Here is a 26,694-nt window from a genome sequence, read left to right on the forward strand (position 1 = left end):
GCACACATAGTCCACAGAGTACATACAGAAATACATTATATCTAGTAAAGTATGTTGCCAGTAGGGTCAGGTTGAGTGGGTCAGCGGGTTTGGAGGTCAGTATGCAGCTCTGAAGGCGGCGATACCTGTAGATGAATACAGAAAGGGGGGGGGGGGGGGGGGCTGAAAAAGAAACACAAGAAATAACATTACTAGAGGAGAGGAGAGGAGAGGAGAGGAGAGGAGGGAGAGGAGAGGAGAGGAGAGGAGACCATTTCCCAGTGGGGTGACAGAGGCCTGTCAGGTGATCATGTTTCTGGACTATAGCAGCATAGCTAAGATGTTAACCTAATGATTAGATGACCCCTTAAGTATGATAATTTGTCTGTCTATCATAATAACTGGAACTACAGAATTAGTAACAATAAGTTTTTTCAAAGAGGTAGGTTTTAAGCCTAATCTTAAAAGTAGAGATGGAGTCAGCCTCCCGTACCTGGACAGGGAGCTGGTTCCACAGCAGGTAGGATGGAGCTAGGCCTCTGAGGACCTTTTAGGTCAGAAGAAGGATTTTAAAAGTTATTCTAAATTTAACGGGCAGCCAATGAAGCGACGCCATTACAGGAGTTATGTGATCTATTTTGTCAATACCTGTCAGAACTCTGGCTGCAGCATTTTGGATCAGCTGGAGGCTTCTTAAAGAGTTGTTTGGACACCCTGATAATAAAGAATTACAGTAGTCCAGCCTGGAAGTAACAAATGCATCGACTAACTTTTCAGCATCATGCCGAATTAGTAGCTTACTGATCTTTGCGATATTTTTCAGGTGAAAAAAAGCACTCCTAGAAACTATTTTAATGTGTGAGTTGAAGGAGAGATTTTGATCAAAAATTACTCCTAGATTCCTCACAGAGAGACTAGATGTTAATGAGATGCCATCTAGAATGATAATGTGATCTAATCTATCCCTGAGAGGTTCAGGACCAAACACCATGACCTCAGTTTTTCCTGAGTTAAGGAGGAGGAAATTTGAAGACATCCAAGACTTTATGTCTTTAAGTGCGGATGGTCCAAATACGGAACCTTGTGGAAATCCATGGCTAACCCTACTGTATGAAGAGGGAACGCCATGGACATGAGCAAATTGGTATCTATCAGATAAGTACGATCTGAACCAGTCTAGTGCTGTCCCTTTAATCCCAACCATCTTATTTGCACCTTCATTTTTTTTTTTTACACTGTCCGACACTCCTCCTGTACATAATTTTAATTTCTGTATATACTGTATAATGTACATAATGTAAGAGTGTTTTTATTTTTTTTCTCTTAGTACTTTTTTGTATTGTACACCACAGGCTACCTTGTCACAGAGTGAGCCGTGCCACTTACGGACACACGTTTGCATTTCATTTCCATTCCGTTCTGTCTTGGTTTACTTGGTTTGAGCATTTCACATACACCACTTTTACCATAGCTTATTGGAATACATTGTAGCCGACATGCACGGCATGGCCAACCAGCATTTATGTTTTATTTTATTCATTTCCACCCAAGTAAACAACGCACGTCATATTGCCTCACCGTATGACCTCCCGTCTGTTTAACATTGCCCAAAGAATCACACTCACACTATGGCTGTTTAAAAGCATCAAGGTTTATTTGTTTGTCATTTATCAAAAGCACCAATATTTCAATAGCTCACCAGCAGGACATACTTCCTGGTTCGGGGAAACCGATGGACTGTTCAATGATTGTATATATGGAGGGGTTTCGCGGGGTGCTACGGCACAATCTATTTTAGCGGGGGTGTTTTAAAAGAGTAAGTTGAACATGTATTTTACTATGCACTGGGTGGTTTTGATGGTGGACATTTGTTTTGGACATTTTACGCATATTTTGTATTTTCTTTTTGGTTATTGTTTTGAATTTCGACATGTATTAGTTAGCGTAATAATTTTGATAAATGGTTTAACCTGTGGGAGGGGCTACAGGTATAAAAGCCCTGTAGTAGGCCCCAGACGGGTTTCTTCTTTTTGATTAGTGAGTGGTCGGTTGGGGGTTGTTGAGTTGGTTGGTCGTTGCTTTGAAAAAAAGGAAATTGATGGGAAAAGAGTTAAAGTTGTGGTGGATAAAAGTGTGCAGGGTCTGTAAGGTATCCTGTGGATTTAGCCTGGCATCTTTCGGAGCCACAGCACTGTAAATATTTGCACCCTTTTTGAAACATAGAAAAATTAAGTCTATTTTTGGAAAAAAAGGAACGTCCATCTCCCTTTGTCTCCTCCACCGCCAATCATCCTTGCGACACTACCGCTGTCACGTGCGATTTCCCCGATGTGGGATCAATAAAGTCTTTTATCCTGATCCTTACTTACACCTTTTTAAAGCCAACAAGTGTTTTTCAGGACAATAGAGTAGAAACAATAGAATGTCTTGGTCGGAGCTCAGGATCAGAATTATTTCGTCTCTTTATCTTCCAAAGAAGAACTTCTTTAGACTGAATTTCGGCTTTTGTTTCTTCTTTTGTTTCTTGTCACGGAGGAGTTGCTGCAAAGACAAAGATCATTTATTAGATTAAAGAATGTGACATCAGTCAGAAGTCAGAAACACAGAAGGAGGTGGAGGCAGCTCACCTGCAGCTGGACGATTCTCCCGGACAGGAGTTGGATCTCCTTCCTGTTGGAGGTCTCCTTTTCCTCCGAGATCCTTTCATGGTCCCAGAACATCTCCTCCAGCTTCCTCTGGGTCTCAGTCCAGATCATTTCATACTTTGTGAGGTCGGACACCATCTGTTTGGTCTTGAGCTGAGTCTGGTGTCTCAGCTCCTGATCAGCCAGCTTTTTGCAGCATTGTTCTTGGAGACGGGCACATTTTTCTTCTGCCTGCTTTAGTGCCGCCTGCGTGCTGCTCAGCAGGGCCAAGGTGTCCGCGTGATCCTCAGCAAGCGTTCTCCTTTCCTGCTCGACCCTGGATATCTGCTGGTCTTTTCCCACCAGAAGTCCCTTCAGGTCCCTGATCTCTTGCCGCCAGCTCTCTTCTGATGGCTGCATTCTTTGGGAGCTCCTGCACTCCTGCAGAGATTCTCCTCGGTTCTCCTCCTTCAGCTGCTGAGGCTTCCAAGGCTGCGGCTCCTTCTTGGACACGGGGCCCAGCCTGGCTTCATTCCTGCAGCTCTGTCCTCTGGATTTCCTGACATCATCCAGAGCTCTGGAAAACAACTGAGTGAAGAAGCACAATGACAATTTACAATAAATGCACTGTTAAATCCCCAGAATTCAATGACGTCTGTACTTCAATGGGATATAAAGGGAGATGCTCCAATGCATGTCTGGATTTTATTGACTTATATTTTGAGATCATTCTTACGGAGATCAGTAAGTATTAAGTAAATCAAATATATTATAGCGATGGAAACATACGCTATTGCTTTCAAAATGTCACTGAGTGTCAGTTTAAATTAAAACATAAAGACAAAGACAGTAATAATCAACAGTCAGTGATGTAATCAAATAAATGGCAACAAGCCAGGGTGGTGTTTGAGTGAATCCTGAGTGAAGCGTGTTACCCTGCTGACTCCTCGATGTCCTGTTGCCATTCTGCTGGATTATAAGGTTCCAACTTCTGTAATAAAATAAGCTTTCCAAGTGGTATAATGGTCTAACACAACTGATGCCACCAATGTGTTTATTTGCCTTTATTGGTCCCCTTATAACATGGATTATTAGTCTTTGATGTGTGGACATAAAAGGTCCTTTGAAAAGGTCCTTCGTGCCAAGTGTATCATTTAAATGGCATTTAAAGCATTGATTTAGTCCTGGCATGGGAAACTTCCTCCTGTCTAAGTGAACCTTGAACCTTGTTTGATTAGACTGGAATAACGTAGAATATTATGGTGTGGATTTATTGAGTAGACAGTTTCCATGTTGATAATGCACAGATTGGTGTAGTATAGCAGAATTATGTTATTAGAGCAGAATTGTTCCCTACAGTAAGCTGAGAAACATGACTCCCTTTAAACCATTTTTAGACAGAAATAAAAAACAATCCTGCAGAAAAAATGCTGTCGACTATCACTGTACACCAGTCTCTGTAACAGGATGATGTGATCAACTGTATCAAAAGCAGCAATGAGGTCCAGCAGAACCAGCATAGAAACCAGTCCATGATCTGAAGCTATAAGAAGATCATTAGTAACTTTAATAAGTGCTGTTTCTGTGCTGTGATGAGCTCTAAAGCCTGACTGAAACATCTCAAACAGGCTGTTCCTCTGCAGGTGCTCCAGTAACTGAGTCACCACCACCTTCTCTAGAATTTTAGAGATAAAAGGAAGGTTGGATATCGGCCTATAATTTGCGAGTACTTCCGGATCCAGTGATGGTTTTTTAAGCAACGGCTTAATCACTGCCACCTCGTAGGACCGGGGTACATAACCTGTCACTAATGAACAATTGATCTGGTCCAGGATAGAACTGCCTATCAGTGGTAAAACATCCTTCAACAGGTGTGTTGGAATAGGATCTAAAAGACACGTGGTGGTCTTGGATTTCTGAATTAACGCCTCAGAAAAATATATAGGACTAAAGGAGTTTAAGGGCTCGCTGGAGACCCTGTATGTTCCCACAGTCAGCACATCTGGTGATGGTCCAGTTGTTGGGATGGCCTGGTTAGCTTTTTCTCTGATAGCTAGAACTTTATCAGTGAAGAAGCTCATGAAGTCTTCACCACTAAGGGAAGAAGGGATACGTGGATCTAAAACACTGTGACTCTTGGTTAATTTGGCCACAGTGCTGAAAAGTAACCTGGGGTTGTTCTTATTATCCTCAATTAAAGAAGAAAAATAAGCTGTGGCCTTACGGAGGGCCTTTTTGTAAACTACTAGACAGTCTTTCCAGGCTACATGATAGCTATCTATTTTACAGGAATACGACTTTCTTTCTAGTCTTCGCACTCTCTGCTTGAGGGTCTTAATATGTTAATTATACCACGGGGCACACCCTGGTATAAATGTAAATGTAAAAGTGATCAAAGAATGGTCTGACAGGAGTGTTCTGAGGGAACACTGACACATGTTCTACCTCAACGTAAGTCAGAACTAGATCAAGGGTGTGGTTGAAGCTATGAGTTGGTTGATTTATCTGCTGGGGGAAACCAACTGACTCAAGTAATGAAACCAACTGACTCAAGTAATGAAATAAGGACATTTCTGAAGCTGTCATTTATAACATCTATATGTATATTAAAGTCTCCAATAATAATGACTTTGTCCGTTCTAAGGACCAAGTCAGATAAGAAATCAGAGAACTCAGAAATGAACTCTGAATGTGGCCCAGCAGGGGGCCGATATATAACTACAAACAGAAGTGGCTTTTCTGCCTTCCAGTTCAGATGGGTGATGCCAAGAGTCAGGCTTTCAAATGAACTGGAACTCTGTTTTGTTCTAGGATTAATTAATAACTTGGAGTGATAGATTGCTGCCACTCCCCCTCCTTGACCAGTAACACGAGAAATATGATAATTAAGATGGGTAGGAGGAGAAGATTCATTTAAGCTAACATACTCCTCCTCCTGAAGCCAGGTCTCAGTTAGAGAAAATTATTCAATGTGATGATCCACTATCAGGTCGTGCACTAACAGGAATTTAAGAGATCTAATATTTAATAGTCCACATTTAATTGTGATGTTAGTTTCTCCAATTTGTGCTTTGGTATTAATTCTAATAGGATTATGGGTGATTGTGTACGAGCGGTTGTATTAGGACCCGAAAGCAGGCAGGACACAGTGGCGTATCGTCTTCCGAGGAGTTTTATTTATGTTCACAGAAAATCGTGCAACACAAAAGACGTGGAGACCACGACTCAGTTCTTAACCCAAACAGAAAAATGAAAACTTACAACAAAAAATCCCGAGCGGGGTCAAAAGCAGTCCACGAAGGGAATAGATAAATGATTGTCCGAGGAACGGGTTCAAAAGTAATCCACGAAGGAAAAAGTCTTTACGATAGTCCAATTGGTTGTAGCCGGTGTTTTCCGAAACAGACAAAACACGCCAACGCTGGCCACCCGTGAGAACAGTCCATAAATAGGTGGCTTGATTACCGATAGTCTGCAGGTGCACCAGTCCCCGGCACCACCTGCGGCTGAGGCATGGCTCCACCACGCCCCCCGCAGGAGAAACCCTGCAAAAGAGTTCCCAGAAACTGGGAACCTGACATTACCCCCCCCCCCCCCCAACGGGCGCCTCCGGGCGTCCTTCCAGGCTTCTCCGGGGGTGGCATGGTAGAAATCGCGGAGGAGGCTGGTATCCAAAATGAACTGGCGGGGAACCCACGATCGCTCCTCCGGACCATACCCCTCCCAGTCGACTAGGAACTGGAAGCCACGGCCTCGTCGGCTGACGTCCAGGATACTCCGGACCGTATAGGCAGGGCCTCCGTCCACAATGCGGGGAGGAGGTGGAGGGTCAGACGGGGGAACCAGATCCGACTCTGCAACAGGCTTTACCTTGGAAACATGGAAGATGGGGTGTATCCTCAACGCTGGGGGAAGCTTCAGGCGGACGGCTGCGGGGTTCACCAGCCGATCCACCTCAAAGGGACCCACGAAGCGAGGAGCCAGCTTCCGAGACTCGACCTGGAGTGGAAGGTCCTTGGTGGACAACCAGACCTTCTGACCTGGTTGATAGGAGGGGGCTGGCGTCCGGTGTCGATTGGCCTGCAGTTGGGATCGACGAGAAATCCGCAGTAGAGTCGAACGGACCTGCCTCCACACCCTCCTGCAACGGCGAATGTTGGCCTGCACTGACGGAACAGCAACCTCCTCCTCCTGCCCCTCAAACAATGGAGGCTGGTAGCCCAGGGAAGCCATGAAGGGAGACAGACCAGTGGAGGCAGAAACCAAGGAGTTGTGGGCGTACTCCACCCATGGCAGGTAGGTGCTCCAGGAGGATGGGTCTTGGGCTGCCACACACCTTAGGGCGTCCTCCAGGCTCTGGTTGGTTCTCTCGGCCTGCCCGTTGGCCTGTGGGTGGTACCCTGACTTAAGACTGACCGAGGCTCCCAGCGCCGAGCAAAAGGACCTCCAAACCTGTGAGCAGAACTGTGGGCCCCGATCCGAAACTATGTCTGTAGGTAATCCGTGGAGGCGGAACACATGCTGGACCAGGAGCTCTCCAGTCTCAGCTGCCGACGGGAGCTTGGGTAGGGGAATAAAGTTGGCCGACTTAGAGAAACGATCGACCACGGTGAGAACGACTTCATGACCCTGGGAAGGAGGGAGGCCGGTGATGAAGTCCACTGCTATATGTGACCACGGTCGTCGAGGAATCTCCAGGGGCTGAAGGAGTCCTGCCGGTGGCTGATGGGAGGCCTTCCCCCTAGAACACACCGGGCAGGCAGCTATGTAGTCCTTGGTGTCCCGGGCCATGGAGGGCCACCAGAAACGCTGCCGGAGGAAGTGTAACGAGCGGTTGACTCCTGGATGACAGGTTAATCTCGACGAATGGGCCCAGTGCAGCACCTCTGAGCGCACCGCCACCGGGACGAACAACCGGTTTGGAGGACATCCCCCAGGATCCGGAGCAGATTGCTGGGCTTCGCGGACCCTCTCCTCTACCTGCCAGGATGCAGCCCCCAGGATGCAGGAGAGGGGTAATATGGGGTCCGGGTCCATCTCCCCAGGCTCGGAGGCGAACTGACGGGACAGAGCATCGGGTTTCAGGTTACGTGATCCAGGACGGTAAGTAAGAGTGAACCGAAACCTCCCTAAGAATAGAGCCCACCGAGCCTGCCGGGAATTAAGCCTCTTGGCGTTCCGGAGGTATGTGAGGTTTTTGTGGTCTGTCCATACGATAAAAGGCTGGGTGGCGCCCTCCAGCCAATGCCTCCACTCCTGGAGCGCCAGGACCACGGCCAGAAGCTCCTTATTTCCCACGTCATAATTCCGTTCTGCGGGTGAGAGCCGATGACTAAAAAAGGCACACGGATGGAGCTTCTGGTCCTCCCCGCTCCTTTGGGACAGGACGGCCCCAACTCCCACATCTGAAGCGTCCACCTCAACCACGAACTGCCGACTGGGGTCGGGGTGAGTGAGAATGGGCGACGACGAGAACAGGCCCTTCAGTCTGTTGAAAGCAGTTTCGGCCTCGGGAGTCCAGCGGAAGCTTAGTAGGGTGGAAGTGAGCCTGGTGAGCGGAGCGGCCACCTTGCTGTAGTCGCGGATGAAGCGACGGTAGAAATTAGCGAAGCCCAGGAACTGCTGCAACTGCTTACGGGAGGAAGGAGTTGGCCATTCCATTGCTGCCCTCACCTTGGCTGGGTCTGGTGAAGTGAAAGCTGTCCCCGCGCCACCACGAAGCCCAGGAAAGAGATGGAGGTGGTGTGGAATTCACATTTCTCAGCCTTAACAAAAAGTCGGTTCTCCAGGAGCCATTGGAGAACGAGCCGGACATGCTGGACGTGCTCCTCCTCAGACTCGGAAAAGATCAAGATGTCATCTAGGTACACAAAGATGAACTTATTCAACATGTCCCGGAGCACGTCATTAATAAGGGCCTGAAACACGGCGGGAGCATTGGTGAGTCCAAACGGCATCACAAGATACTCGAAATGGCCCAAAGGGGTGTTGAAGGCATTTCCATTCCGTTCTGTCTTGGTTTACTTGGTTTGAGCATTTCACCACTTTTACCATAGCTTATTGGAATACATTGTAGCCGACATGCACGGCATGGCCTACCAGCATTTATGTTTTATTTTATTCATTTCCACCCAAGTAAACAACGCACGTCATATTGCCTCACCGTATGACCTCCCGTCTGTTTAACATTGCCCAAAGAATCACACTCACACTATGGCTGTTTAAAAGCATCAAGGTTTATTTGTTTGTCATTTATCAAAAGCACCAATATTTCAATAGCTCACCAGCAGGACATACTTCCTGGTTCGGGGAAACCGATGGACTGTTCAATGATTGTATATATGGAGGGGTTTCGCGGGGTGCTACGGCACAATCTATTTTAGCGGGGGTGTTTTAAAAGAGTAAGTTGAACATGTATTTTACTATGCACTGGGTGGTTTTGATGGTGGACATTTGTTTTGGACATTTTACGCATATTTTGTATTTTCTTTTTGGTTATTGTTTTGAATTTCGACATGTATTAGTTAGCGTAATAATTTTGATAAATGGTTTAACCTGTGGGAGGGGCTACAGGTATAAAAGCCCTGTAGTAGGCCCCAGACGGGTTTCTTCTTTTTGATTAGTGAGTGGTCGGTTTGGGGTTGTTGAGTTGGTTGGTCGTTGCTTTGAAAAAAAGGAAATTGATGGGAAAAGAGTTAAAGTTGTGGTGGATAAAAGTGTGCAGGGTCTGTAAGGTATCCTGTGGATTTAGCCTGACATCTTTCGGAGCCACAGCACTGTAAATATTTGCACCCTTTTTGAAACATAGAAAAATTAAGTCTATTTTTGGAAAAAAAGGAACGTCCATCTCCCTTTGTCTCCTCCACCGCCGATCATCCTTGCGACACTACCGCTGTCACGTGCGATTTCCCCGATGTGGGATCAATAAAGTCTTTTATCCTGATCCTTACTTACACCTTTTTAAAGCCAACAAGTGTTTTTCAGGACAATAGAGTAGAAACAATAGAATGTCTTGGTCGGAGCTCAGGATCAGAATTATTTCGTCTCTTTATCTTCCAAAGAAGAACTTCTTTAGACTGAATTTCGGCTTTTGTTTCTTCTTTCTTTTGTTTCTTGTCACGGAGGAGTTGCTGCAAAGACAAAGATCATTTATTAGATTAAAGAATGTGACATCAGTCAGAAGTCAGAAACACAGAAGGAGGTGGAGGCAGCTCACCTGCAGCTGGACGATTCTCTCGGACAGGAGTTGGATCTCCTTCCTGTTGGAGGTCTCCTTTTCCTCCGAGATCCTTTCATGGTCCCAGAACATCTCCTCCAGCTTCCTCTGGGTCTCAGTCCAGATCATTTCATACTTTGTGAGGTCGGACACCATCTGTTTGGTCTTGAGCTGAGTGTCTGGTGTCTCAGCTCCTGATCAGCCAGCTTTTTGCAGCATTGTTCTTGGAGACGGGCACATTTTTCTTCTGCCTGCTTTAGTGCCGCCTGCGTGCTGCTCAGCAGGGCCAAGGTGTCCGCGTGATCCTCAGCAAGCGTTCTCCTTTCCTGCTCGACCCTGGATATCTGCTGGTCTTTTCCCACCAGAAGTCCCTTCAGGTCCCTGATCTCTTGCCGCCAGCTCTCTTCTGATGGCTGTATTCTTTGGGAGCTCCTGCACTCCTGCAGAGATTCTCCTCGGTTCTCCTCCTTCAGCTGCTGAGGCTTCCAAGGCTGCGGCTCCTTCTTGGACACGGGGCCCAGCCTGGCTTCATTCCTGCAGCTCTGTCCTCTGGATTTCCTGACATCATCCAGAGCTCTGGAAAAAACTGAGTGAAGAAGCACAATGACAATTTACAATAAATGCACTGTTAAATCCCCAGAATTCAATGACGTCTGTACTTCAATGGGATATAAAGGGAGATGCTCCAATGCATGTCTGGATTTTATTGACTTATATTTTGAGATCATTCTTACGGAGATCAGTAAGTATTAAGTAAATCAAATATATTATAGCGATGGAAACATACGCTATTGCTTTCAAAATGTCACTGAGTGTCAGTTTAAATTAAAACATAAAGACAAAGACAGTAATAATCAACAGTCAGTGATGTAATCAAATAAATGGCAACAAGCCAGGGTGGTGTTTGAGTGAATCCTGAGTGAAGCGTGTTACCCTGCTGACTCCTCGATGTCCTGTTGCCATTCTGCTGGATTATAAGGTTCCAACTTCTGTAATAAAATAAGCTTTCCAAGTGGTATAATGGTCTAACACAACTGATGCCACCAATGTGTTTATTTGCCTTTATTGGTCCCCTTATAACATGGATTATTAGTCTTTGATGTGTGGACATAAAAGGTCCTTTGAAAAGGTCCTTCGTGCCAAGTGTATCATTTAAATGGCATTTAAAGCATTGATTTAGTCCTGGCATGGGAAACTTCCTCCTGTCTAAGTGAACCTTGAACCTTGTTTGATTAGACTGGAATAACGTAGAATAATATGGTGTGGATTTATTGAGTGGACAGTTTCCATGTTGATAATGCACAGATTGGTGTAGTATAGCAGAATTATGGTATTAGAGCAGAATTGTTCCCTACAGTAAGCTGAGAAACATGACTCCCTTTAAACCATTTTTAGACAGAAATAAAAAACAATCCTGCAGAAAAAATGCTGTCGACTATCACTGTACACCAGTCTCTGTAACAGGATGATGTGATCAACTGTATCAAAAGCAGCAATGAGGTCCAGCAGAACCAGCATAGAAACCAGTCCATGATCTGAAGCTATAAGAAGATCATTAGTAACTTTAATAAGTGCTGTTTCTGTGCTGTGATGAGCTCTAAAGCCTGACTGAAACATCTCAAACAGGCTGTTCCTCTGCAGGTGCTCCAGTAACTGAGTCACCACCACCTTCTCTAGAATTTTAGAGATAAAAGGAAGGTTGGATATCGGCCTATAATTTGCGAGTACTTCCGGATCCAGTGATGGTTTTTTAAGCAACGGCTTAATCACTGCCACCTCGTAGGACCGGGGTACATAACCTGTCACTAATGAACAATTGATCTGGTCCAGGATAGAACTGCCTATCAGTGGTAAAAAATCCTTCAACAGGTGTGTTGGAATAGGATCTAAAAGACACGTGGTGGTCTTGGATTTCTGAATTAACGCCTCAGAAAAATATATAGGACTAAAGGAGTTTAAGGGCTCGCTGGAGACCCTTTATGTTCCCACAGTCAGCACATCTGGTGATGGTCCAGTTGTTGGGATGGCCTGGTTAGCTTTTTCTCTGATAGCTAGAACTTTATCAGTGAAGAAGCTCATGAAGTCTTCACCACTAAGGGAAGAAGGGATACGTGGATCTAAAACACTGTGACTCTTGGTTAATTTGGCCACAGTGCTGAAAAGAAACCTGGGGTTGTTCTTATTATCCTCAATTAAAGAAGAAAAATAAGCTGTGGCCTTACAGAGGGCCTTTTTGTAAACTACTAGACAGTCTTTCCAGGCTACATGATAGCTATCTATTTTACAGGAATACGACTTTCTTTCTAGTCTTCGCACTCTCTGCTTGAGGGTCTTAATATGTTAATATTTACCACGGGGCACACCCTGGTATAAATGTAAATGTAAAAGTGATCAAAGAATGGTCTGACAGGAGTGTTCTGAGGGAACACTGACACATGTTCTACCTCAACGTAAGTCAGAACTAGATCAAGGGTGTGGTTGAAGCTATGAGTTGGTTGATTTATCTGCTGGGGGAAACCAACTGACTCAAGTAATGAAACCAGCTGACTCAAGTAATGAAATAATGACATTTCTGAAGCTGTCATTTATAACATCTATATGTATATTAAAGTCTCCAATAATGACTTTGTCCGTTCTATGGACCAAGTCAGATAAGAAATCAGAGAACTCAGAAATGAACTCTGAATGTGGCCCAGCAGGGGGCCGATATATAACTACAAACAGAAGTGGCTTTTCTGCCTTCCAGTTCAGATGGGTGATGCCAAGAGTCAGGCTTTCAAATGAACTGGAACTCTGTTTTGTTCTAGGATTAATTAATAACTTGGAGTGATAGATTGCTGCCACTCCCCCTCCTTGACCAGTAACACGAGAAATATGATAATTAAGATGGGTAGGAGGAGAAGATTCATTTAAGCTAACATACTCCTCCTCCTGAAGCCAGGTCTCAGTTAGAGAAAATTATTCAATGTGATGATCCACTATCAGGTCGTGCACTAACAGGAATTTAAGAGATCTAATATTTAATAGTCCACATTTAATTGTGATGTTAGTTTCTCCAATTTGTGCTTTGGTATTAATTCTAATAAGATTATGGTGATTGTGTTACGAGCGGTTGTATTAGGACCCGAAAGCAGGCAGGACACAGTGGCGTATCGTCTTCCGAGGAGTTTTATTTATATTCACAGAAAATCGTGCAACACAAAAGACGTGGAGACCACGACTCAGTTCTTAACCCAAACAGAAAAATGAAAACTTACAACAAAAAATCCCGAGCGGGGTCAAAAGCAGTCCACGAAGGAAAAAGTCTTTACGATAGTCCAATTGGGTGTAGCCGGTGTTTTCCGAAACAGACAAAACACGCCAACGCTGGCCACCCGTGAGAACAGTCCATAAATAGGTGGCTTGATTACCGATAGTCTGCAGGTGCACCAGTCCCCGGCACCACCTGCGGCTGAGGCATGGCTCCACAACCCCCCCGCAGGAGAAACCCTGCAAAAGAGTTCCCAGAAACTGGGAACCTGACAGATTGACCGCTCCCCTGCTCTGTGCTTGGTGAACTTTTAACCGTGGAGCAGAGACTACCTCTATAGTGTTAAATATGTTATTGTTGGTGGATGAGGGTTCTATGGAAGGAGCTTATTTCCATAAATGTGTCCCGCACAGTGGCTGAAATCTGAAATCTGCCACAAAATCTCTTTTTCAATGTGAAAGCTGAGCGGCTTGTGGATCTCATGATCTTGCCAGTGAGCTGGCATGATCCATGAAAAAGATGTGCAGTATCGCTACACAAGCTGTCGGTATATAAACAGTCCCTTATTTGAAGGATTTCCTGAGCATGATGTACTTCCTGCATAAATTTCCTGTTTTGTCTCAATTTCTTTTTTAAAAATGGAAAAATGAATCTTTGGCCTTTAGAGATGGTTCTCTGTTGACAGGATGTCCATTGGTAAAAACAAAACGCGGCAGTAACTTACATCAATGGGACACCTTTCATATTGCAGGTGAGAAATCCCGAAAATGCCGCGACAACTCTTTCACAATGCCAAAAAGACCGATGGTGACCCGTGACAAAGCAAGATATTTGGTGCAGAATGAAAGGGGCTTAATGTATTTCAAAATAAAGCAAGTGCATAAAATAAAATAAAATCAAGACCAACCAAAGTACGAAGGCACCTGCTCAAGAGCAGAAGCATGCTTCTTAGTCTTTTTCTAATGGGAAAAAGTTCAATAAGCAGTTGGGTGGGTGGGAGAGTCCTTTAAAATGCTGTGATCTTGTAAAGGTCTGAGCCCAATGCTACCTTACACCCAGTGACTTTTGATTTGATGTGCACCCCCTTAATTGGCTCCTCTCTAGTCACATTTCCAAACCAAGATGCTCTCCACAGCTGCTCTGGAAAACTGCAGCAGTCCATTCCTAGACACACATTTCAATAGTCTCTAATCAAGTCTCTGTGAGCTTGATTGTGCATTGACTGCCCTTCTATTTCAAAGAGGTGAGTGTCACACCCAGAAACAAATTCTGTGTTATTGATAGTCAAGAGTGGATCAAGTCTTGATGGCACAATCTTGTTACAAGGACCCTCTAAACAGACCTATTAGCTCTGCTCGAAAACTGATGGTTCTGGAGTGATACTGGGCAGATGTTACGAACAATTCATTTAAATTTTTTCATTATGATAGCTGCTGGACTGACAGGTTTATAGTCAATAAGACAGCTAAGACTGGGTTTTTCTCCTGCTGTATGGTTAACTCGAATCCATGGTTCATGTGCTACTGTCATCCATAGTTGGTGTAATTATCAGTCATTTGACAGATCTATTGCTATAGAGAGCCATGGAAATGCTAAGCAACAGCCGCATCACACTTCTTTGGTATTCCTCTAAATAGAGCTTTATACAGTATATCTTTGCACCACATTTGCCATCATCCGGTCATTCTGCCCTGCTTGAAATTATAATACCAATTTTGTTCTAGCTTCCAGGTGATAAACTTCAGACTTAGAATCCTTTTTTCACCTTGCAAACTCTCAATCCTATGAGCACTAATCAATTTTATTATTTTTTCTGTATATTTCATTCAATTTTAAACAATGGCAATGATAGAATTTAGTTGTTTGCGAGGAATGGAAAAAAGCAATACTCGTTCTGTTTTTGCTCCCTTTTTTAGCCACTACTCAGGTACTGTGAACACAAAAAGGAGACAAAAGGTTTGGTATTGTTCATGGTTTTTGTGTATAGCCTGGTGGGAGTCTGGGAAGTTGCTGTGCGAGCAGCAGATCAGCAAAGCCCTGAAAAAACAGTCATGCTGTGAAGGAGATGGCTTTTCTCTGTGACAGTCTGAGTGTGAGCCAGACTGTCTACAAATGAAATGGGGGAAGGAGGGGGCAGCTTTTATATATTCAAGGGCCCCATTGCCTCACTAGGCATGTCCGCTGCTGTCAAACCTCGGTGTTCCTGGTAGGTGGGATCCCACCAGGACCAACCTGTTCACGTATTACTTTCTATATGAGGGCTATTGAGTTTCCAATTACAGTGCTGGTCTTCTTGTCATGGCATCTTCCTTCCAAACAAACTGATCTTGCAGACAGAGAACCAGACTGATCCCTCCTGACTGGAGTGGTTTGTAGCTTTTATTGCCACTGACATTGTATTAGGTAGTCAGACAAACCCTTGCAGTAGCCATATTAGCCCTGTCCACATTAGCTTTCCTCAGGGCTTTTACACTCCTGCAGAGATTCTTACACTCAGTGTGACACTAATGTTGGCCAAAAAAGGTAACTTTGGAATTGGATGGAACAGAAATGCTGTTCTCTGTACATGGGCGGCTGCCTGAGCTTGGAATATTCTCAAACCTTCCAATACAGTAGAGGCTGGTTTCACCTGTTTTAAAGGGACACAGTAGTTGTCTCTGTGTATGTGTCTGCACAAGGACTGCACCTTGGTCACAATTTCGGATTGTTGCAATACTGCCCTGTTATACACGTATCACTATAGTTATATAGCTACAGATATCTTCATCTTGCACTGGTAGGCTAGTGAATATATATTCCAGAAAATGTCATTCAGCTCCAGCTAATTGAGACTGTGCAAGTAGTCTTAGAGCTGCATAGGCATAGAAGGACTGTAGAAGAAGTACACATTGGCATGACTCTGAATGTACGCTCTCTGCATTCATTTTTAGTTTTGTAGTTCAGGGTTGTTCATAGAAGCAACTCCATCGTTGATCCACTGCTTAACTGCTTCGAGGATGAAAGTGCCCTTATGCTTATGCATGTCTGCTTTATGGCCACCATGTGTACTCATCGTACTGGTGGTCTGCATGAAGACTGGCTTTGCTATGGTACATTGCTATATAACGTGACTAGGCTTTCTGACAATGGGCTGGTATTTCACATTTTATAAAATTTGTCTGATCGGCAGTAAAGTCTCAATTCACTGATTTAATCATGACGTCATTGTGCTATTGAAACGTTTTGCAGACGCTCCTGTTGCAAAGATTGCCGAGGGCTTGTGTTTTTTCTGCTTCGTTTACTCCAGAAAAGTTTCACTGCACCAACATATTTGCTAGTGATGATGTTGATGATTATTTAAAGTTATCAAAAAAACAATAGTTCGTTACATAGCGATGCGCTTGAAACACAACGATGTAAAACACAAAGCAAAAATAAGAAATGATTGTTTTCTTGTTTTAAAAATACCTTGCAATAGACACATCTCATTGTTTAAATGGGTTTCTGTGTAATGTCTTGCACCTATGTTCGAGCTCTGTCACTATATGGTGGCCAATAAAGGTTTTTTTTTAAATCTTAAATACGTCAGATACGAGCAAGCATGTTAGCGATGTGGAATGCGCAGTATTCTTATTACAGAAAAGCAATTAAATCACATTAAAAAAATAAATAATTACAGTAAGTTAAGTTGTAGCACTGATTATTTCTGGCTCAGGTTGTTTTGATTTGTCCTGATTGAATTCTGGCCATTCAATACCCTCATGATTTCTTCTCAGTCAATTTGGGGAAAAAGTTGTCACTATATTGCTCTTTCACATGATCAGATCATAATTGGTTAGTGGTTTATTTAAATTTGCCAATCAGTGATTGGACCCAGAAATCCTGATGGTGTAAAGCCTGATTGAGAAGACTATGGGCTATTTAACAGGAGATGGGGACAAAGATCGCATTAGACATCAACTACGAGATACAGCTCGATTCTCCTAGTGTTCCAAGTCATCATAAAACAGTCTTGTGCCATTAGACCTAGTGCTCTTGGAGACTCAGCGTCATGAATCTTCCTTCGCTCTAAATCAAGACTGACCACCTGAAGGCAGCAAAATACTCAGATATTGTTTGTGGTGACACTACATCACAGTGTGAACCCAATATTGAAAGATGCAACCAGTCACTGCAACATTACCCTGCATGACTTGAGTAAACATCAGAGTTGCTGTTAGTGGTAAACAGCCTTCTTGAATATTGCATGCTCTGCTGCCCACTTAGCTTTCAGAAGACTTTTAAATGTAAAGACACCACATAAACAGAGATTTACAAGCTCTCTACAAACACGCCCAGTAACAGAAACACATTATCCCTGTGGAGCTAAATAGCAGCACTTGATTGGCGGTCCAGCAGCTGTTCATGATCACATTAGTGCTTATTAGAAATGGTAATGGGGTTGGTTTGTTTTCAGCTGCTGGTATATTTAGCTGAATATTTTGTGTACATGGAGGATGCTTTTGCTGCCTGCAAACAACATTTTAAAAAGGTCTTCTTTTCTCTCACCCTTTCTCCCACCCTCTGGCATCTCTGCTCCCTATAAACTACCATGGGCCCTCCATCTCTCTGGCCTGTTGAAATGCTTTTTAATTTGGCTTGTTGGTACAGGGGGCTCCATGCTGGCAGATTACAACTCGGCATCCAGTCATTTTCAATTTATCGGAGGCCTCCTCACACACACACACACACACACACACATACTTTCCCAGATGGCCATATTCACTACCCTCTCCAGCATCAATTCAGAGACATAGCAATTCCAGGCCACCCTCCACCCCCACCTGTCCCCTTCCGCCTTTCATATCTTCCCCTTTCAAACGGCAGAGAAAATCTATCTCAAAAGCACCGTATTTTTTTTTTAAAAAAAGAGATATTGTGGCTCTGGAAGCATTCAAGGTAGAGAGGCAGATAGTATTGTATTATTACTTAGACCTCTGACAGTGGTGATGACCCGGGAGAGTAGAAAATATTGACCGCGTGTCGCTCAAAGCATTCAACAGATTGCATTGACCAAGCTTGTCGGGACCCTTAATAGCAAGTAGCAAGCCTCAGCTAGAGCTCAGGAGGAAATGCTGTCCAATTTTATGGAGGCTTTTAACCATTCATTGGGTCCAGATAATGGATTGATAAAAGTAAAGCAGTATTTTAACTCTAATAATAACTGTCTTCAAGTTAAAATTCATGACCCATGATGTGTACTAAAAAGCCTTTGCAAACAACTAAACATCTGCTTCTCACGATGACTTAAACACACGTACAATTAAAATAAAATGGGAAAGAGGGTGTTTGTCGGGGGTATGTTAAGGGCATTGCAGTGTGATTTATGAGTTGAAGGAAGTCATTACTCCCAGAGGAAGCCCAGACCAAAATACAAACAGATCGAGGGGACGGCTTTCAAACAGGTCATGTAGTAATTTTTCTAGTGCTGATAGCTGCTGAAAACTACCCAGAAAAATTGGATCTTTCTATATAATGAGACCACTCAAGCTGAAAAGTGTGACGACTGACATTTATATTTGCACTTTGTTGTTTGCTAACATATGCCAGGTTGCTGGTCTCCCTGTTGTTCAGGTCTGGCAAGTAATCAACTCAAACTTTTATTGAAGGTTAAGTTTAGAAGAAAGAGAATAGAGTAGAGCATCTTTAATGTGCCCTAGTTACTGCACAAATGAAAGGCTGTTAAATTACGAGATATTTCTAAAACATATTCCATCTGTTTAAATGATGTTACTGAAATAGACTTTCAGGATTAAAACTGATCATTGAAGGGTTATTGTAGTTTTTGATCAAATAACAGGTGATTCAGAAGAATAACAGTTTGTACACAAATTGAACTTTTATCAATACATTGGTGTTAACAGATTTTGCGTATTAAGTGTCTGTGCAGATACGCAATGATTGAAACAAATGGATATCTTAGTGGCAGCTTAACAGCATTTTGAGTAAAATTATTTCAATTTGCAGTATGTGGATCAGTTCTATCTGCTCCAATGAAAGATCACAATAGACCGTGCATATTGTAACTTCAAAAATAGTTTTAACATAAATTATTCTAAGAGAAGGGTTAACCTTATTGCATAACACCTTATTTGAACGCCCCTTTATTGTTTGTTGATGACTGCAAAGAAAGAGGGCAAAATTGTGGTATAAATATTTATTATTGTGCTGTATGTCTGGCAATGCTGGTGGTGAAAGCCAGGTTGAAAGTCAAAATGAAGCATACGTGGTCGGACAATTATCAAGGAGTCGCATAATGTTTGCAAGGAGTTTTCTCATTAAGCAGCCAGTAACAGCTCAGACCTATTCCAATAAATTGTGCATTATTACAGCAATGGGAAGAATACAGGTGAAGAATATCAGTGTTTTTACAACTTGATAATAGCTCTTGTGGTGCTCACAAAGGTGGCTAAATGAGTGTGTTTACAGCAGGGATTAGTGATAACAGCATCGACTCTAGCTTGACACACTGTGTCAGCCAAATAGGAAATGTATATCCTGTCATCAGATTTTACTGCCTCTAATCCTCTGAATAGCAGTTCAGATGAAGTCAAATGATGGCAAGGTGAGGTATTAGCGTTACCATGGGTTTACATGAGCACAGGGGGCATGATAGCTGGACCTGGTCATGAAATGTCAATATCCTCAAGATGACCAAAGATGAGCTTGCACCCTCAGTACCCATCCGTTAGATGTTGTACCTTAATGACAGTAGTTTTGCAAAAGGTTTAAGAGGCTTGGATTTAGAGGCCAAGCTACTTACAATATTAAAATAACAAAGCTGATACTGCTTGCGTGTTGTAATTTGCCACCAGTGATTTCCATGAAATACAGTATGCACACTTTTAAATGCTCATTTGTTGCCCCCATATAAATATTATGATTTTAGTTTAAGTCTAGATCAGAAAAGGTTGTGAGATTCTGCAAAAGCAAAAGTTGAAGCAATAGAAGTTACTTTGAGGGTTATGAGAGATCAAATTGTTGGTGGCCTTGCCATTGTGGTACAACTAACTCCTCTCCTTAGTGCTTGGGAGACCACACTTACTTGAATGACATCTTCAATTGCAGAAGAAGGAATTAGAATTAACACCAGAGAGTTAAAATATGGTGGAGCTGAATCTAATGACATTTGCATAAAATAGTTCTGTGACCCTTGACTGTGGCTCAGATGGCCCTGTATCCCGTATCTTCGTCTCTGTAAAGTATGCATGGTTAATCCTAATTGGTTATTTTCTCACCAATGTGAGTGTGAATTTGAGTGTGAATGTTAGACGCACACTTGTGATGTAAATCGTAAAGATGGCTAGTGAAGCATTATTAAAATAGAGCAAATTTACCATCCCAATAGGTGTAAGAGGTGATGGAGAGAAATCGAACAAATGCATATAAAATAGCAATCATTATGCCAATGATGGAAGGTTTGTTGTTGCAACATTGAGGGTAACACTGTTGGTACAAGTAGAGGTGCAATATTGTGTTTCCTCAAGTCTCTCAGCTTTGGGATAGGGCCAATACAGAAAAAGCATTATGTTCACTTGGCCAGTGATGGACTACAACATGGGATGGTGCGGCGCCATCATGTCGATACAGCCCCCAAAATTCAGAAGAATACCACAGTGTGCATACCATACTAAAATCACCCAAAAAACTCATAATTTCTTTGAGACATTGTGGATAAAGTACAGGCCAAGTCAGTTTTTTGGTCGAAATGGTTTGATAAATGTTTAATGGTGGCTGTATTGGATTCGCAGCTATCCTTTTCTCCCTTGCGGTATAAAATCTCCCACATACAGTGCTCTGTGTGTTCCAGTGAACCCTCTGCTGTTATTCCTGTAAAATCTGAAAAGCGGGCTTCTCCTGAACTAGAGCCCTTTTGCCAGTCTGCACATGAGCTGCAACCAAAGCTTGACCCGTGTTGAGTGTCTGCAGTAAATTTTATTGCCTGCATCCATTGGAAGGCCTGGAAATATACTGGCCATGAATTCCTGGAGGAAAATGAATGGCAGTAAAAGAGAGAAATGACAACCCCCACAAGCTGATAGGAGAGTGCTTTTTCTCTGTTTTTTTTCTTCCATAGGACAGTTTATTGAAGTTGCCCAGCTCGGGGAGATGGGATTTGATGCATTAGCCATGGGCTTAGTTGGATGTGTTCCTGAAAGGCAGTATTGAAGTTACAATTCCCTACCACAGATTGAGGAGCTGGGAAATCATGTAATTAAATGCATACAGTTATTTTAGATTGATGGTTGTGTGGTGTAAGTGCTCAACTGTGCAATAGAACAGTCTTTTTTTACTGGCGTCTCATTTTACAATGCAGTTTTTAATGCAAGAATTTAATACTAGGTTTTATGGAGTTTTCTGGGCATAGTGGGTGTAAATGCAGGAGGGTTGTTTTACTGCCACACTGGGCTATTATAACAAGATGTTCAGATATGATGACAGAATATGTCTCCTGCTGCTCTTATGTTATCTTCCTCACCACCACACTCTTTTTCTGCACCTGTTCAGTCCATTATTAAATCTGGGAATTGTCCCCATAACTCAATCCACTAGATTACAGTATTATATGACCATTTGTGAAAAGGGTGATTGCCGTGGAGAGCAGAGGATGGATGTTAAAAGCATATTGATTTGTCTGTAATGTCGTCATAGATCAGAGATTTATGGCAATATATAAATACAGCCACAAGCTCCACTCGCCTACAGCCTGTGGTGGAGGAAATACAATCTTTACGAAGACTGATGAGATCATGACAGTGCTCTTAACGACGTTTACTCCCCCACCCACCCAGACCTCCATTTCCCACCCATCCTCACAGGCTGCTGCTGCTACCTTTTACTGGCTCCATGTCTTTGCTTTGGATTCACATTCCAGTGCAGATGCTAGAAAAGCCCAAAAGCCTCTTCAGGGTTCCAACAGGTCAACTTTAAGACTAGTAACCATTTTACCCAAATATCTGAATTCTTTGGCCTGCTAAGCTGGACCTGACAGCTGGACCCCTCTAGCCAAACCAGGGTTAGGCCACCCTGGTGGTGGACAGTGAAACCAGTGTGCTCTAGAGGCCCTGGTGGTCCGATTCAGGAAATCGACATATGCATCTAATACTGTTGTGTTGTAATATAAAACTGAGCTATGTTTATCACATTTATGATGCTTAGAAAAAAAAAATAAGAGTGGTAATTTTGGTTGCTTCTTTCTTGGAACACAGACCTGTGAGTACATCAGCGGGGAAATATTCTCAGTGTAGGCAGTGGAAACCAAAGGGATTTAATGATGGTGCACGTAATACATGATTTACTGTCAGCCTAGGTAGCTGGATCATCTATAAAACTTTCATGACGCTCCCTCAGTGGCAGGCTGCCAATAAACTTCCCAAATGAGGGACTTGTTAATTTACTTGTTAAAGCAAATTAAAAATTCATAAGTGCTTTTAGGTAAATGAGATCCTCTTTCATTGCCACCCTAGTGAGATTCTTTCTGGGCCCTCGGAGGACATGTTATCTGCGCTCAAAGCTGCAGAGGAACAATAAAAGCCTTTTGATTGTTCCTGCTTTTATTACTGCTGAGCTCTACAGCTGCTGTTGGGTGTAACTAAGGTAAACCAGGTGCTGATGGTTAGCTCACTGAGTCCAGGAAAGAAGACTCAGTGCAGGTCTCTCAATTTTCTCCATTTCTTTTTTTGGCTGTGGGATGTATTTGTTGTGGGACCTCAGTTATGTATCACTCTGTTATTAAAGGCCTTTGTATTTAAAAATGTTGACCAGTGGACTTTTTGCCTGGTCTTTCACTCAATCCTTTGAGAGAACTTCACTGCACTGGTAAAATCCCATTGAGGCAACAGTGAGGCAGCAAACACCACATGGTCGGGACACAAAAAGCTGGTTGTGTCTTACTGATGTAACACTGTCTTATTGATGTAACACTGTATAATAAAACTGTTTAATAAAACATGATGGCAGTTTTCTGCATGTTGAACCTGCCTGCCCAGATCAGACACCCACGGCACTGTATGATTTCATTTTTCCATCTTTATTTATACTGCAGCTATTGCAGTCAAAACTGTACCCCGGCAGCCTTGGCCTATAGCTGCATAGCTAAGATATTGACCTAGTAATGAGATGACTATGCTCCTCTAAATATGATAATCAGTGTGTAGGGAGAGAGTCAGCCCCACCTATCTATACCATACTGTTAGTGTGTGTCCCTTGGAGTGTGTGGGGGCATCAACATGTTAGTGCAAATTTAAACAGTGAAGTAGGAGGAGGAACTCAGCAACCATTAAATGGGGGGGGGTTATGTTATGTTATGTTATGTTATGTTATGTTATGTTATGTTATGTTATGTTATGTTATGTTATAGCGGAGGTGGGTTTAGGAGGGTGGTAAATAAGATATAAAGGAGGCTTGCACTTATATATAAATAAGATATAAATACAGTATATATAAAGGTAAATAATTTAAATAAAGATATTTTTATTTAATAAATAATAAAATTAATATAAAACTATACTAAGCTCAAGTGCTTCAACAGTTAAAGATTCTCTACTTCAGCCTTTTCAGACTGGTAAGATAGTGAAAAGAGGAAAGTTTATCCTCAAAATCATTAGAAACTGTGTGAAAACAAAACATTTGAGCATGGTGAGCAGACTTGTGAAGTTTGTAGTTATTAACTCTGCAAATATATGTTACTGTTATGTCTCTAATAGATAACGTTTATCTCAACTGAGCAGTAGCATCTACAGGTCCACTAACATAGGGATCCCCATTTACCATCACCAAATTATGGCTACGTAGAAAAGAGAATATTATCAAAGGGCTTTTACCAGGATTATCAGCATCACTCCAGTGATATCAACATCACTCCATGAATGGTGAGTTGCTAGTTTGCTTGACAGTATCTTCACTGAAAACCTGGTTGATTAGCTTAAAAGGCAGGTGATAGGAAAAGACTACCTTCCTGTGAAATGTTTCATGCTGGTGTTTCCCAGTCTTAGGGTAATAAAAACAAATCTTTTAAAATGTTTTTGCATCTTTATTTACACCAAATTACATAAACTAATATCAATAAGCAGTATTGATATGGATTAAATCCTAATAAATCCTGCTCAACTCTAGGAGTAATGCTTTTTATTATGACCCGGGTATGCAAACACAATGCAATAGATGAATGGAGGTCACTGAACTCACGGTGCCGTGTTGACCTCCAGAACTGCAACCCTCAGAACACTGTCACATCAGCTGTCACAGCCACTTAAAACACACCAACAAAGCTTGCAGTGATATTTAATGGAATTAACTTAAGAAAAACACACTGTCCAAAAGCATGCTGGGAACTCATTTCCCCTCCACCCCAACATGCTACACTATGCACCCTTACCAATGAATCCAGTGAGGCGCAAAAAAAAAAAAATCCAAGAAATCCACAAACAATATGCTCTGTAGACACACACACATAAGATACATCAGACAGCAGGTCATTAAATGTGAATGCCAAGTTATCACAACCAAGAAAGACTCCCGTTAATCACATTAAAAGAAACAACTCCATCACATAAACCTGATGAAAGCAGAGTGAGGATTTAAAAAATAAAATCACCAATCTCTAAAGGAATTTAAGGGAGCTCAAGGTGAAATGAAAGAGAACAAGCTGAGAGATGTATTTTCAAATAGCTGTGCAATCAGGTCCCAGGCTAAAGATGAGCTGCTTTGTGAGACATGTTCTTCACACAGTACATGCTGTGGTTAAATTTGCGCGAGATTCTGATTTCAAGGGGTCTCTCAGTGCTGATAACCCCGACAAATGTCATTATGTGGTTTCATTTAAGTAAAGTCATTTTTCAGAAGAGGACAAATCCTTTCATTCTTTGTCTGCATCCACAGTATTCTTTGTCCAAATACCATATGTGATGGTTGCTTTGCTGCAGATATATGGTGCAATAATTAAAATCTGAAAATAAAACAACACTTTCATACAATGTGGCTTTTGAAACAAAGATTTTCCCAGGTGTCTCAGAATGCATGTGTGATTCAGCAATGTCTGACCACATAGTGTACACACACCCGCACACACTTACATCTCTGTGGGAGATTTTCATAGACATATTACACTACCGAGCTCATTACTCTAACTCTGCTACCCCAGCCCGTAAGGGCTCATTATGCATGCATTCCAAGTTTTCACAGAATTCGCCATTTATGCATAGTCTGCTGTCATCCGAACGCTAACTTCCCTCCAAAATGGAAGAGACCCCCACCCCGGCCAGACAGAGAGACATAACCTCGGCTTGTCAATTGTACATCAGGTATTTCTTAAAACAAGGGTTTATGTGTCCTCCTTATGCGGGTGTTGAGGAAAAGCACTGTAATGAAGGTCTTTCTCTCCAGCATGAGACAGAAGAGGACCCTTGTGTCCCATGTGACTGCTGCCACAGTCTGTGCAACAAAGCCAGCTTTTTAAATGCTTTGAAATGAAACCTGCCATGTTTGTCTAGTCTGGGAGGAGCAACATGGGAGCTTCTGAGGACAACCGTAGTAGACTTAGATGAGGAGTACAGACTGAATTTGCTGCTTCCTCCCTAGGGTCATTTATTGTGCTCCAGAGCCTCAGATGTTCACATATTGGCACGTCATCATCATTAGTCCCATCATTTGCTTCAAATTGAGTGTCTGGAGGATGACACTTGCTAAGCTCCTGCTGCCTCGGCATGTGGCGTCTCCTTGGAAAGCAGAGCATTTCCATTTGAAGGTTCTGGAAGGGTCTTTGTCCCCATTCTTTATTCTTGTGAGGTTTTAATGCTGCAGGATCTGATGAAGTCTATCATTGGCAGGCATAGTGATGGTTGCTAAATGGGCTCAAAAACATGACAAATTTACAGAGACAGATTCCATGCCAGTTCTTACATTTTTGGGAACTGATTTCTACAGAAAGCCTTCCCTGGCAGACTTTTTTCATGTTCTGCATTTAGCATCAGGGTTTAAAGCTTGCTTCTTGGTATTAAACCTTGGTTTCCTCATGTTTTGGCAGCTGAAACCAGGACACAACAACTGTAAGGACAGCGACAGTCCATGTGGAGAGTCCAAGCCTTCCATCAGAAGCAGTTCCAGAGAAAGACTGACAGATGTAAGTATATAAATGTCCAGTGGAATTTCTGGGTTATTTTCTTGTACAAAGTACAAAATAATTGGGACAGGCTCTAGCATATGGACAATGAAAGGGTGGAGCGATGAATAAGCTGCCAGCTTGCAGGGCATTTGAGTATTTGGGGGTTAAGTACATTGTCAAGGGGAACCAGCAGTGCTTTGTGTATATATATACAGTATATATATGTGTGTGTGTGTGTGGTGTGTGTGTGTGTGTGTGTGTGTGTGTGTGTGTATACACACTGAATTTTCGCGACTATAAGGCGCACTTAAAAGTCTTACATTTTCTCCAAAATGGGCTGGGCGCCTTATAATGCGGTGCACCTTATGTGTGCACCGAGTTCCAAAATCTGTAAATTTGTTGCCTTGCCGGCTTTTGCAAAATCCATTTCGGATTCAATTCGTTCATTTCGGATACACAAGATGAGGACTTTGATGGATTTGGGAATGAGGACTGATCAAAAATA

The 26,694-nt window shown here is 42.8% G+C and overlaps 1 protein-coding gene across 10 annotated transcripts in view; it reads left to right on the forward strand.

The window, feature by feature from the left end:
* The window catches only part of auts2a (activator of transcription and developmental regulator AUTS2 a), a 222,542-nt gene that overhangs the window by 72,217 nt on the left and 123,631 nt on the right, over positions 1–26,694 (forward strand). For all 10 annotated transcript variants that reach the window (XM_057053825.1, XM_057053833.1, XM_057053832.1 and 7 more), the window contains one exon: positions 26,112–26,207. In XM_057053825.1, the coding sequence (XP_056909805.1) occupies positions 26,112–26,207 (96 nt within the window). The remainder of the gene's footprint in view (positions 1–26,111; positions 26,208–26,694) is intronic.

Source organism: Takifugu flavidus, chromosome 14, assembly GCF_003711565.1.
Source record: "Takifugu flavidus isolate HTHZ2018 chromosome 14, ASM371156v2, whole genome shotgun sequence".
Classification (NCBI taxonomy): domain Eukaryota; kingdom Metazoa; phylum Chordata; class Actinopteri; order Tetraodontiformes; family Tetraodontidae; genus Takifugu; species Takifugu flavidus.